The 15,141-nt window shown below is 35.1% G+C and overlaps 1 protein-coding gene across 3 annotated transcripts in view; it reads left to right on the top strand.

Annotated features, from left to right (window-relative positions):
* The first annotated feature begins 1,446 nt into the window (after nucleotides 1-1,446).
* Nucleotides 1,447-15,141, top strand: part of LOC141539480 (SLAM family member 5-like) — a 37,420-nt gene continuing 23,725 nt past the window's right edge. For 2 of the 3 annotated variants that reach the window (XM_074262331.1, XM_074262333.1), the window contains exon 1: nucleotides 1,447-1,537. In XM_074262331.1, coding sequence (XP_074118432.1) covers nucleotides 1,492-1,537 — 46 coding nt within the window. In that variant the 5' untranslated portion in view covers nucleotides 1,447-1,491. The remainder of the gene's footprint in view (nucleotides 1,538-15,141) is intronic. The other variant, XM_074262332.1, reaches the window with a different exon arrangement.

Here is a 15,141-nt window from a genome sequence, read left to right as displayed (position 1 = left end):
ATCCAATGATTTCCGAGGATTTTCAAGTCCAACAGTTTTTGATGTCCATGGGTCAAACGCCATAACTGCCAGGTTCTTTCAGTGGTGGGCACAGTCAGCAACGGAACCACCCGATGTTTCTTGGGCCTTCTCCTTCGTTTCAAGGGTCTGCTCTGTCTCTCTCCGATGGACAAGGCGAATACGGCTCGTTGGCACCCATCTGATTCCTTCTCCATCTGTAGAGATACAAGCAAACCCTCTCCCCCAAGCAGTTAACCTATCTGGTCCCTTCCATTCACCACTTTCTGGGTCTCTCCACATCACTTGGCGATTATCTAAAGACAGTGGAGCTGCTCGCACTGGACACTGCCCTTCTGGTGAGTTATAAAACCTGTCTGCTGGAGCCAGTGCATCTTTGTCAAAAATTAAAAAATTAATGGTATAGAGAACTAAATTTAGAAGTTCTCTAGGGTTACCCGTGGCTCCCCCTTTCTTTTGTTTTTGGAGGAGTGTCTTAATATCTCTGTTTCTTCTCTCTACTATTGCCTGCCCTTGAGGATTAAAGGGTATGCCCGTGGTGTGTAAAATCTTATAATTTGAACCACTATTGCATTTGGCTACCATTTATAGCAAATTGATAAAGATTAAAAGTTAAGTGTTTAACACACAATTGATTTTTTCTCATTAATTATGTTTCTCATTAATAAAATTGCATATTAAACATCATTAATAATGATGCAAAGTTATCCCAAAATCAGAAAAATAGGATACATAATTATCATTAAATACAAAAAACAATTCTATGTGATCTTTGACAAGTCACTTCACTTTTGTGAGCTTCAGTTCCTCGTCTACAAAATGATGAATCCCTAAAATCCTTGCAAGTTCCAAATCAATGGCAAATGAAGGCCTAATGCCATCTACTACTTTGAAAAAGATACTCTTGAAATTTATTTCTATTCAAAATTCAGTTGGCCTCAGTTGGTCTGTGATTTCTCAATGTTCAAGAGAAATTAGATTTATTCTCCATGGCTCCAAGAAACCAGAACTAATATCAGTACATGGATGTTGCAAATTAATTTTAAATTTTACCATTATGTTTGTGCAAAAAATGAACAAGCTGCCTCAATAGGTGGTGTATTCCTCATTATTAATGGTATTCTTGCAAAGATATGATGACTACTTATCAGAGACATTAATTAAAAACATGTTCTGAATTTCTAGTTAGAGAATGATTCAAATCTCTGGGCAGTTACTAACTAAATGACTTCAAAGAATTAACTTCATCATTTTGGGCCTATTCCCTAATAATGTATCATTAGTCAAAGATCTCTTATCTTACATTCTCTTAGGGTTCTAACAGCTCTCTTACTGTAGTTCTAGTGCAATGCTACTATTGGAGAAGCAGTAAAACGTCATAGAACTTTTAAAAAAAAAGGAAGGGAAACAGAAAAACTACAACTCATTTATCACTGTCACTATTGCCTGTCAGGGATTAAGAGCTGAAAGAACATGGTCCAACTCTGCCTCTGGTTCTTGGGCCTCTTTCTCTTTATGGGTAAGTTCTGGCTGTTGCCAATCCCTTTTTATTGTATACCTATCAGCTATCTGCTTTGAGGAATTTTTTTGAGACTTTGTGGGTAGTTTAGGGCTGAGATGGATATTTCCTTTCTGTTTGTACTTTTAAATGATCACGCTAACCCCTGTTTTCTGTTTCTACTGAAATCCTAAGAAATGAACTAGCCAAAAGCATGGCCATCAGAAGAAAATGCAAACATCAAACCTGGCCAGTCTAATGTCTTCTACTTTGAAGAAGACACTGTTGAAATCTATTCAGAATTCATTAAGCCTCAGTGGGCCTCTGATTCCTCAATTACAAAATTAAAAAGGATCTTCTATGGATATATAGTTCCAAGAAATAGATCTTGGACATTCTAATTTAATCCTTACAAGTCCTCCAAAGGAAGTTAAAAACATTTTTATACATTTAAAAAAGTAGATGAGGCCCCCAGGGGTTAAATAACTTCCTTATAATTTCAAAGCTAGTAAAGTCAGAATGAAAAAGCATCAGAGCCCCTAAATATATTTCACACAATAGGTGTAGTCAATGTTTGCTGTTTTGCATTGAACTGAAAATTTAATTGTTCCATCTGGTTTCACTGTACTCATCATTCTACTTTAAACTATATTCAAAAGTTGTCATATATTCATAAATTAGTGAGAAGAGACTGTATTTTATGCTGGAAATAATACTAGATTTTGACCCAGAGGACCTGGATTCAAATCTTGCTCTGCCACTTAGGATGTTTCTTTTGGAACATCATTTCACTTAGGTATAAAATGGAAAATGTACTCCATGACTTCTAAGGTCCCTTCTAACTTTAAATTCCTAGCCTTTGAGAAATGAGTTTGGAGTAATACAGTTTATTTTTAGATACACAACTATTACTAAATTAAAAGGAATAATGGAGAACTGTAATAGTTGAAATGTAAGTAATAATAACAATCCCCCCAATTTTTTCCAATTCTTTAAGCTTTGCTTACATGATATAAAGAGAAACTTAAAGAGATGAAGGGGCCTTCCCACATCACAAAGCAAGTAAGCAGCAAAGTCAGTACTGAAGTCCAAGCTGGTGACCATTTCTACAGGTAGTAGTTCAGGTCAACATCCTCCTCATCATTACCATCACTATTATTGAGCATGTGGCACTGTTTTGGGTATTGTACAAAAAAAAATTGTACAGGGTAAGTCCCTGGCCTCAGTTGCTTCAAATTAACTAGAAAGAAGGAAAACTTCCCAGGACTCTTTGGACAGCAGAGAGATGTCACTGTCACTGTGAAAGATTCATCCTATGGATGGTTTATATTTAAGGTGATTGGTGATGTTTTAAAATTTTGATCTTCAGTATCTATTAGAAACTCTAGCAATGGATTAGAACAAACCAGGGTAGGAACAGTAGGATTTCCTAAAAATGTAGAGCCAATGTGCCTAGAGTTTGTTAATCCATCTGAAGATTTAAATTACACTCCCATTTATAATGAATCTCTTCTCTCTGAGGAAAATTCAAGCAATCAACAGCATGTCTCATGAAGTCCATGTCTCCATGGAATAGTCCAGGGTAAAAATTTAGAAAGGTGCAGTAAGAGGTTAGGTTGCACTACGGACAGTTCTTTTGACAGCTCCTCATCCATCTCTGACTTACACTGGGTGTGTCCACTTGACTTTGTCCCAGGCACACTTCTCTCCTCTCTGTACTCTCTCCCTTAAAGGATCTCCTCCATTATCATGAATGCTGTTATCACCTCTATAGCTTTCTTTATTTATAACCACCAATAGCTCTATAGTTCTAGTCTCACATTTCTAAAAGCCTACTGAAAACCCAAGCTGATTGTATTAAAATTAATTTATCCACTTCTCTTTTCCCCGCCCAAAGGGGGTAGACAAAGTTTATTTTTTTCTTAACTTCTCTATTTTGTTATTTTCACAACTATATTCTCAGTTAATCTCACAACCACAGAATCATTTTTAACTCTTCCCTTTCCCTCATCCCCATACCTAATCAATTCTGAAGTCCTGTCAACTCTCTTATATTGGGAGCAAAATGGGGAGGATCCATTTAGAACAGAAGATATGCTAGTCATGGAGCCAGAGGAATAAGCAATAAATATATTTTTCTCCCCACTGATTTGTGTTAAAATGTCAAGAGCTCTAGAGGAAAGCCCCTAACACATTGTACCAATCATCTCCAAGGGATTTATGAAAGGGAATTGACCAAAGTTACCTAGGATGAGAAGGTAGGAAAAGGTTATAATATTCACCATTTTAGGGATGAGATCACAGAGGGATCACAGTATAGAAATAATATTTTCCCCTTCTGTCCTCTTCCTTTCACTCACATTATCACCATTTTAGTTCAATCTCTAATTTCTTCTCAATTTATTGGGATAGTTTTCTGACTGGCTTTCTATGCATCCACCATTTATCTTTTCTAAACCTTCCTTTAAATATCCCCCAAAAAATTATGAGAAGAATGATCATTTAATCTGTCTTCTCTATAGGCTTTTCATCCTCCTTTTATAACTCCACTATTAGTTTCCCCCAATATTCCATCATAGATCCTTTTCTCTTCTTTTTTCTACATATTCTCCTTAGCTGATTTCATATTCTTCAAATATGCCTTTATGAAGATGACTTACAAGGATCTTTCTTTACTCCAATCTCTCTTCAGAGACTGGTTTATTTTAATTCAACAAGCAATACAAAACAATAAAGTTTCTCCTCTAAATAGCAGCTAGATACCTCCACTTGGATGTCCTGCCTGAAACTTAAGTTCAAATTTTAAAAACTAGTATGTCAGCTTTCATGCTACCTCCTATCCCTCTTTCCTTCCTAACTATTCTTTTTCTGAAAATGGTTCACCCTTTTCCAATAATTTTGTTCCTATTTTTTTTACCATCTACCCATCTCCTCTCTCTTTGTGTGTATGTCTCTGTCTCTGTGTGTGCATCTTTCTTTTTCTTCTTTTCTTCCCTTTCATTTCTCTCTTTTCCTTTATTCTATCTGCATCTTTCCCTCATTGCCATGTTCTTTCTTTTATTTCCCATACTTAGCCTTTATATTCAATGTCATGGAGAGAAATTTGGGAAATATCTCATAGTGTTATCACCTTCAGAGGTAGTCCTAGGCTGGATAGACAAACAGATCTAATCAAAGATATTATTTAACAATATATGTTTGTGTGATGCTTCATGGTTTTCATACAAATTATCCCCATAATTTCTTTTGCAAATCTATTAGGTGAACAGAGCAAGGATTATTATAAACTGAGATATTTCCAAGTTCACATAGGTAGTAAATGACAGAGCCATGACTAAGACGCTGAACTTTTCATTAATTTGGTTCTCTTGCTCACATAAAAAAGACTTAATGTCATATATATGCTAATTGCTATAAGCCATCTAAAAGAGTAGGCTCTTTGTCACCCAATGATCTCAGACAAATCTGCTCTTATGATTAAGACTCTGGGGAATGGAAATAAGAGGTTGGGTACAGTGGAAATTTGAGAGGGTTATTTAGGTGAGTGGGAAACAGGTTTCTCTGAAAAGAAAGGTCAGAAATGAGCTGTTTGCTATGTGACATTTTCATGATAAAATAGCAGTAATAGACTAAAAGAACTATGAGCATTTAATTTTTAACTAACTTGGGCTACCTAATTCTAGAAATCTCACCTAAAACTGATATAGCTTCACAAATTTATACATTCAAAACTTCAAAAGGATAAATAATGCCATTTAAAAATAAATTATTCACAACTACAGAAAAATGTAGATTCATATGATGCTTTTGATGTCTAAAACATCATGTAATCCATAGAACTTAAGTTCCTTAAGATGAATGACTGTGCTCTATTTTGTCTTTGAATACCAGAGGAAGTATTGTCACAGGAAATCAGGAAGATCTGGGTTCAAGTGTCATCTGACACATGCCAGCTGTGTGACCATGGGCAAATTACTTAACATCTCAGTACCCCAGAGAATTATTCAGACTATAAATACCAAATGAGTTGCTGATCTGCATCAATGGAAGAAATTTCCATGCTAGGAGTTTCCCTTCTGATGAAATCAGAAATGTGTACTCCCCCCTTACCCCAAAAAAAAAAAAAAAAATCCCAAAATTAAGCTCATTACTTTGCATATAGTCAACATAAAATAAACAACTGTTGAATTGTGATTGAACATATAGTAGCTGATTCACCCAACAAAAATGATTATGTTCACTACAGTGTTGTTATTTAATCTTAGCTGGACCCTTATTGTAGCTTCATACCTTTCTAGTTCCTGTATTTCAACATTTCTCAAAATGCTACCTGGAAACCCTTGGAGATCCCCACAACTCTTTCAGAAGTTCTGCAAAGTCAAAAGCATTTTCATAATAATATTTAATAATACTTAACACCTTCTGATATAAATATCAATGGATATAACCCACATAAAGAAAATATTTTTACTAGTCAACTATTATTTCAATCTATTATTCTATATCTCTCCTTACTTTCTTAGTCAAATTCCCAGAAGAAGCTACATTTGCTGCCTCCACTATTTCTCATAGTGCTTAATAAATCAATAGAAAATGATAACTGGAGGAGAATTCTTCATTTAATAATTGGAAAAAACTAGTTTACAATATTAAAAAAAAAAAACACACACACAAAAAAAAAACCCTTAGATTCACACCTTACTCGTGTTTGTATTCTAAGCACTTAGCACAGTGTCTGGTACATAATTCAGAGTTTAATAAATACTTACTGACTGATTAAAACTTCACATCATATGCTATATTAAATTACATTTGAATTAGAGACAAAAAAAAGTAGAAGAAAACAACAGAGTTATCTCAAATATGGAACGGAGATAGACATTTTATCTATTGAACAAATAGGAGAAATTATTGGAGACAAGGTAGATTTACTTAAATACATTAAAAATGTTTAATTTTAGTGTTAAAGTGTTTAGGACTTTTCCTAAACAATCTGACAATTGAGTATAAAATCATTACTTTAAAAGCCAGACAATGGAGTGCAAATAACCTAATAGTATCCAAAGGCTTTTTCCACTGGATGAAGGCAACTGACTAAGAATCAGTTTGTGTCTTTTAAAAAGGAAACTAGTCATGTCTGGAATCAGTCAGTTCTGAGAATAAAATCAGCCCTGCAGGAAGCTTTCAGCTCTTGCAGAGTCATTCTTTATCTTTTTTTTGTGATCCCTTATAGCAGAGAGCAGTAAGAAGAATAGGGGGAGAAGGGCTCTTTCTTTTCCTCCACCTCCTAACAATAGTTTGCTGCACCTTGAAGCAAAAGCACAGGGTTATTTAGAATAAGTATTAGCAAAAAATCTAAGGGGGAGATTCAAGGCTATTACTTCCTGACCCCCAAGTTTCTGTGGATGATTCTGAATTAACTAGGGAAAACAATTTCAGAATTTAGAGTTTTAGCAAAGAACAGGGATTTGGGTGAGATTTGGTTCTGAGGGTGCTTTCTGAGTTCAACAGTTCTAGACAATGAATCTTCTAGAAGGGCAAGATTTCTCAAAGCATCTTGCTTTTGGGAGAAGGAAGAAGACAATGCATGATTACTGTGCAGTGTTCTGTTTTGGAGAACAAAGCCACTAAGGATTTTGCAAGATTAAAAAGCGAGAGGCAGCAAAAACAGCAACCAAGCAGTGCCCTGTGTTTGGAGAAAGCTACAAAGCAAAGTATACCAGAACAGAATAAAAGACTTCATGTTCTTGCAGCCCTCCAGCATCAGAGGAATGAACTTTCTTCATATCTAACTTGACTATACTTGTGCCTTCATGACCTCTATGCATATCCACTTTTTCCAACAATGCTGAGTACATTTGTGGAAAAACATGGCCCAAGAATATGATAGATTTCATTGATAATTTTCTTAACAGCTATTTTAGTAAATTCCTCTTTGCTGACCTAATTGTATCTCCTGGATGATTTTAAAAAGGTAAATATGTTGGTACTGCTTAATAAATAATGAGCTTAATGAACCTGGATTCCCATGGAATCCAACCTACAGGTACAAGAAGAGAAAAAGCCAAAAGGGACCTTATATCACTCTGACAGATATACACAAATGCATGCATACATACATGTGCATATACATATACACATATAACACATATATATATTTAAGGTAGAAAGAAAAACAACAGCATAGGGAAAGCATTTATGATAAATATAACAGATAAAAACCACATATGTTTAACATAAAGGAACTGATAATAACATTCAATGGCAAAACCAAAATCTTAATAGATAAAAAGATATGAATAAAAATTTTACAGAAATGAAACATGTTATCACTTGAAAAGATAAGTTCAACCCCACTAAAAATCATAGAAATATGAATTAAAGCAAATTTAAGATTATATCCATCAAGATGGCAGAGTTAAGAATAATAAAACTCAGGGCAGCTAGATGGCACAGTGGATAGAGTGCCGGCTGAGTTCAAATCTGGCCTCAAACACTTAATACTTCCTACCTGTATGACCCTGGGCAAGTCACTTAACCCCAATTGTCTCAAAAAAAAAAAAAGAATAATAAAACTCAATGTTAGTGTGGCTAGGATAAATGAGAACATTCATATTCTGCTAATGAATTTACAAAATGCCACAATCTCTTTGCAGATCAAGAGTTAATAAAATAATCATACCATTTGGCCTAATAATCTCATTATTGGGAACAGAACTCAGAAGGGTTAACTAAAAGAAAAGAAAATGTACTGGGTTTAAAGATGTTTATAGAAACATTTTCATAGTAACAAAACAAAACAAAAAAACCCCCAAAGTGAAAAGTCACACAAAAAAATACAACAATTATAGAATGGGTAGATAAATTTGTTATTCAGTTGTTTTAAGTTGTTTGACTCTTCGTGATCCTATCTGGGGTTTTCTTAGCAAAGATACTGAAATGTTTTCCTGTTTTCTAGCTCATATTGTATTTGAGTAAACTGAAGCAAACAGGGTTAAGTGACTTGCCAAGATCACACAACTAGAAAGTATTTGAGGCCAGATTTGAACTCAGGAAGACAAGTCTTCTTGACTCCAGGCCCAGCACTCTATCTCCTATACCATCTAATTGCCCTTTGGATAACTTAAAGTATATGAAAATAATAGGATACTATAATATAAATAAGATTTATAAATTCAAATTATGTAAAAATATTTGTAGATTCATATTAATTCATCTGAAGGCAAGAAAAAAAAAAAGAGTAGAGACAGAGTACATGTTAACTATGACCATACAAATGAAGAAATGTAAATATAAATATTTCAGAAAGAATGGATGAAAGGAAATTAAAGAAAACACAAAGGAATTAATTAATCAATTAATTACATTTTAAAGTTGAAATTGATGTATTTAAATGTAAATAATTATAAAATATATTTGTTGGGTTTTGCCAATAGTTACATTTGTTTATGCATAAGTTATTTCATTTTTTAAAAATTAACTCTAGCCAACTGCAGTTCCTTTCATTGTGGTTATCCAACATTCAATTACCACTTTTTTTTTTTCCTGAACTTAGTGCTAACCACTATTTGGTGATCTTTTCCTTGGGCATAAGAATACTGCAGAAAATTTAGGGAGAGTATTCAAAGTAGCCTCAGAGAGGGAGTTGTAGATAGGACTCCTGTTCACCTTAGCCTTTGGAATAAGAAAATTCTGAATCATGAATAACAAATATTTTTCCACAATAGGAAATAAATTCCATGAGAATGAAGACACAGAGTCTCATGCTCTGTCTTAAAATTCCCAGACTGTCTATTCTCCACCCTTCAGGCCCAGGATAATATGAGCCACCTCTCTATCTTTTCCATCCACTCTCCCCTTCCTTTATCTTCCTTACTTTTTCACTTTTATTCCCCTCTCCATTTCACCTCCTCATCCCTCTACTCCCCGCTTTTTTCATTCTCCCTCAGCCTCCACTCTTTTCTTTCCACCTCCTTTTCCTTTATCCCTATATTTTTCATTTATTACAATTCTCCCTCCAATCTCTCCCTCCTCCATTATCCCTTTACTTCCCTCTCTTCCATCCCTTCCTCCTCTATTCTTCATCCACGCTCTCCTTCTTTCACCTTTGTACCACTCTTCCTGAAACTCTATCCTCCCTTCACTCTTTATCTTCTTCCCTCTATCCACCATTCTTTCTCTCAGATTTTTCCAGTGAATGGAAAAGAAATTTAATAAAGGAAAAAAAATGCTAGGCACTCACATTGAACTTATCATTAACTTCCCTAATTTAGGGAAATGTACATGACTAATTACCCCATGTGCTATTTTGGGGTTTGATGAAGCATTATTTGATTTTCCCCTACAGTAGCTTTCCCTTCAAAGTCTCTTTAGTTTGGTGTTAGGTTCTTACTAAGTGCTAATGAGATAATGAGATAATAGGTTCTTACTAAGTGCTAAATCGATACTTAACAATTCTCTTGTTCCATCCTTTACTGGGAGTTTTACTTCTGTGAACTCCTGCATGCTTAGAAGGAGCAAGTTCATTGGTTGAAGTAATTTTTCCCAGAAGCCCTTATGTTATCCCACACCCATTCTCTGGGAGGATAAAAAAGGGTGGCACTCGAGAGATAGAGAGTCTCTGCTCTAGGCCAGAGTTGAGGCGGCTCTCTGGAGGAAGAAGTCTCTCCTCTAGACCAGAGAGCGATCGACGGTTTCTGGAGACAACATTACATATTGGCGCCCAACGTGGGGCAAGGACTTTTGCTTATCCTGACAAGGACTTATTCTGAGCCCTTCAGAGGAGCTAATCCAGACCTTCGCATTTAAGGACTTATTCTGAGCCCTTCAGAGGAGCTAGACCAGACCATCGCAGTTTGGGGTAGAAATTTTTTGTTGTTAGTTTAGGAACACTTGGATTGAAACCCCATCTCTACTATTTATCATCTATATAACTTTAGACAGCCAATAAATTCCTGGAACCTTAGATCCTCTATCTGTAATAAATCATTTCACAAACTTGTTACAAAATTAAATGGGATTTACTACATAGTCTAGGAACTAAGAGATACAAGGATGAAAATAAAAGCAGAAAAACAAGATGTCTTCCAAAAACTTAGTTGAATCTTGAATCTTGAGCTCTTAGCATAAAGTGTGCAGTGAAGAATGAAATTTGTGTGGCAAATCACTTAACCTCTTTCAAGATTCCATTTTCTCATTTGTATAGTGATAATAATAGTCCCTACTTCACACATTTATGAAGAGGAAGATATGAAAAATGCTTTGCAAATCTTAAAGCTCAACATAAATGCTAGTTCTATTTTCATTTTACTCCTGGTCATCAATAACAATGAAGGAATATTTCTTCTCATGGTACTTTCATTTTTCTTGTCAATATCCTTAAGAATTCAATGAGCCAATTCCACTGAGTCAGGAGGAATCCCTTCCTGATACCATCAAAAGGTTTCTTAACTATATAGTCAAAAGCAGGAAAGCCATAGAGAATCAGGTTCCTAAATCAAGTCATCCAAATCATCCAAGGCTTCTTTCTCTCTGCATTGGCCTTTCCTCAGATCACCTACAAGGTCTACCATGTAGTCACTTAAGTAAATCCTGCTCATAATAATCAAAAACTCTAGACATTCTAATGATTAAAATGCAGAATTGGAATGAAATAAAATACTTGGAGACCCTATAAAATTTAACAAAGAAAATTTTACTCAACAAGAATGTAATAAAGATATTGAGCAAAAATAGTTGGGTTTTTGGGGTATTGTGCCTTTCAATCCTATATTTGTTATGGTGACACACTCAGTCATAAAGGTGTGTTCCCTCAAAATTGGGTGGGAAATCCATCGATCCTGAAGAACTCAGACTATCTATGCCCTAAGTTTCTATGTCATAAGCAGCTTTAAAGCTATTATCAACAATTTGCACCTTAGTCTTCTGGACTAATTCAATCTCAAGAAATATTTCATTGTTTTCTAAAGGGGAAAATGAATTTAGATGCTTTCAATTTTTTTAAAACTTTATTTAAATTCTTCTGGAAGTCACACATGGAAGGCACAAGCATAGGGAATATGTATGGCCAGGAAACACAAATAAAGATGTTCACAACAAGTGTCCATGTTCTCAAGGCAAACACATAAAAATGGCATAATGAATAATGTATTGGAGTCAGAAAGAAATTAGTATTTCCTGCCTCATATACTTCCTGTTTGGTACCAAGTCATTTAAAATTTTAAGCCTCATTTTTCACATATTAGAATGGGAATATCATCAACTTCCTAGAATTGATATGAGAATCAAATTAAATAATATGTGTAAAATTTTTGGAAAACTCTAAATATCCAAATGTTCGTTGTTAATAGACCTATTATTACAGGACTATTGTGTGATAAGAGCAATTCTGTATCCAATACTACATAGCTGCTTATATCCTTCTGGGATTTAATTGCCTTATTCTTTGCTTCTCTCTTCTCTGAGAATCACATCTCTATGACTGGGCATATTGTTTCTCCTGAAATATCTTTGCTCTCCATCAGGTTATCTCTGCTAGGGGTCTCTGGCAATCTTGTGGTCATCCAGCTTCTCTCTGCTAGCTTTCAGCTACTTAGCTTCTTTAAGACACCTCTATAGCCCTCTACTATCATCTAGTGGTTTGTAATAGCCATAAAGCTTCTACCTAGGGGGGAAAAATAGATAATCATTTTAACTCCTGGGAAATCTGACTTCAAGTCAACATCTCCAGACTCTGGAGATTCCATTCAAAATACTCACAGGAGCCACATGAAAACTAAGGAGATAAGATCCCCTTCCTAACCAAGATCTTTTGGGATTGTTATGGAAATGAAGCTGGGGTCAAAAAGAATAGACTGATTTAATGAATTAAAGTCTTTAGTCTCTAAGCCATCTTCCTTTACTACTTATGACAAAAGCCAGTGAGTTTTGTGCTGCATTTCAGCTAGCACAAACTTCATTGATTAGTAGATATTTCTTGAATTAAATTTATATCTTTTAAATGAAAAAGCTGGCAAGATCATCTCTAAGATCCCCTCTAGCTGTCTCATAATATAATTATTTCCATGCTTACCTAGATCTCATTCCCTGAATTATTAGAAGCAGAATGATATAGTACAATATTAAAACCACAGGATTTGGAGTGAAAGGACCAACATTTAAATCTCGCTTCTTTCATTTGTGCTAAGTGTAAGATCTTTATGCTACTCAGTTAATCTCTCAGGAACACAGTTTCCTCCTTTATAAGATAAAACCTTGAAGGCCTCTTCCAACTCTGAATCTAGACCACTGGTTCCCATTTAGTAAGATCCCCTTGGAAGCTCATGAAACTAGTCCAATACGTTTAGGGACTTGCATTAAAAATTAGTTAATGGTATGTTAAGCAGTAAATAGTTGTTTGATCTTGTCACAAATATATATTTTCCCCCCCCCAAGCATTCTACTTCTAATAATTCAGGGAATGAGAACTTATTTTGATCAAGGTAAGCATGGAAATAATTATATTATAGTTCAGAGAATTAGAGGGGATCTTAGAGATCATCTTGCCAATAGTAAGTATGTGAGATCTTACCAGACTGTTTCTTTGAATTCTTATAGAATGCCTCACATAAAATATTTTATAATTTTCTATTTTTAGAGTTTTTGTAATTATAGGTATAATACAGCTTTAAGATTTTATCATTCTAATTATATACAATATACATTAAAATTTGCATCTTTGGTGAATAAATAAATTAATAAGAGGTATACTAAATTACTCTAAGATAACTTAACACTTTTAACACCACACTTTTTTTTGTTATTGTTGATAGGGATTCATAGAACAACAACAACAAAAGAAAAAGAAAACACCATTGTAAATTAGACTATAGACAGAAATGGAGTTTCTAATTAGTAGAGAAAAGCTGTCCGAGGACTAAAAATATTTGTGGATAATTTACAAAGTAAATAATTCACGCATAATAATGATAACTAGCCTTTCTATAGCATTTACTATGTGCTGGGTACTATGCTAAGTGTTGATCCTTGCAACAAACCTTAAAGTTTCGACTTTTTATTGCTAGAAGGTGAATTGACATAGGACTGTGTCTTACCCTAACCACCATGGGTCTTGAGTGGAAAAAAAAGTTTGGATTAGGGGACTTGGGAGCAAACAATTTCCTGGCTATCCCCAGCCGTATGCAGATAAGGAAAGGATACAGTAAAAGTAGCATTGGGAACCCCTCTCCTACTTCACAATGGGAGGTGGTGGAGGAAGGAAAAGAGGAAAGGAAAGTTTAATCGAGACTAGAATGTCATATACCAGCTCCATTTATTTAGTGGAAATGTCTTGGTCATTTGGCTATGGAGAAAGGAGGAAGTCCTGAATCCTTAGAAATTCTGTGTATCCATCTCCCAAAATGGTGGGATCAGATTTGATTTTACAACTGCTTTCTGGACAAAAGTAGTGTTACCAGAATTCTTCTCTAAGCCCTATTCCAGAAATTCCTGGTAATTTAAGAGACTTATGGTTTTCAGGGACAGTTAGTTAGAATAAAGTCTCCTGCACTTTCCTTAATGGTTTAGTTAAAGGAAGAACAAGAATGTGTAGCTTTTATCAACGCATAAGCAAATGGCACCCACAGCCACAATTTTATGCTTCTTTAGCCTCTCTGATGTAATAGATGAATGGAAAGATGGATAAGGGAAGAAAGAGACAAAAAGAGAGAGTGAGAGAGAGAGAGAGAGAGAGAGAGAGAGAGAGAGAGAGAGAGAATATATTAAGTGCTTACTATGTTCTAAGTATTGTGTTAAACAACTTTGGGGATTAGATGCAATGGGTCATACTCTCAAGCTTACATTCTAATAGGGAAAGGTAAAACATGTTAGGGAGCTAGAAGTAGGATATGGGCAAGGGGCAGCTCAAGGGGAGGTGGAACAGCCCTGAGAATGCATTTAGCCACAAGTGAAGTATACAACTTATCTAAGGTTCCTTGGGCCATAATAGGCCAAGCAAAAGATTCATCAGTCAGTGATCAGTTTCTAATAGAGTCCTAAACAGGTCTCCCTGTATTCCATTTTGCAAGTACAAAGCCATTCTTCAGGGCTTCCAGCAGCCAAACTTCTAAAAGTTACTACTTTAACTCTTCTGCTCAAAAATATTCAATGTCTTTGTATTACCTGTGTCACAACATACAAATTCCTTAGCCTAGCCCTGAAATCTCTCTTTCCACTGCTCTCTATTCCTAATTTACCATCCTAGTCTTGTCTTCTACCCCTGATAGACATAATAATAATAATTCATATATATATATATATATATATATATATATTTTACTAAATTAAGCATCCTCCTACAGCCCTATGAGGTAGATATTTTTAGTATTCTTATCCTCATTTTAAAAATGAAGAAACTAAGCTTGGGGAGATTGAATGACTTGTCCAACATCATCTGAGTCAGAATTCAACTGTACTCCATGGGCAACAAGATGGCACAATTTATACAGCACTGGCTCTGCATTCAAAAGGACCTGAGTTCAAATCTGACCTCAGACACTTAACACTTGCAAGTATGACCCAGTCACCTAACCCTCAATTGTCTTTCTAAGAAACAAACAAATAAAACACATTATTTCAGAATTCAAACC

Source organism: Sminthopsis crassicaudata, chromosome 4 (assembly GCF_048593235.1).
Source record: "Sminthopsis crassicaudata isolate SCR6 chromosome 4, ASM4859323v1, whole genome shotgun sequence".
In the NCBI taxonomy this organism is placed as follows: Eukaryota; Metazoa; Chordata; class Mammalia; order Dasyuromorphia; family Dasyuridae; genus Sminthopsis; species Sminthopsis crassicaudata.
Note: the sequence above shows the minus strand (reverse complement) of the source record. Positions and strands in the feature narration are given on the sequence as shown.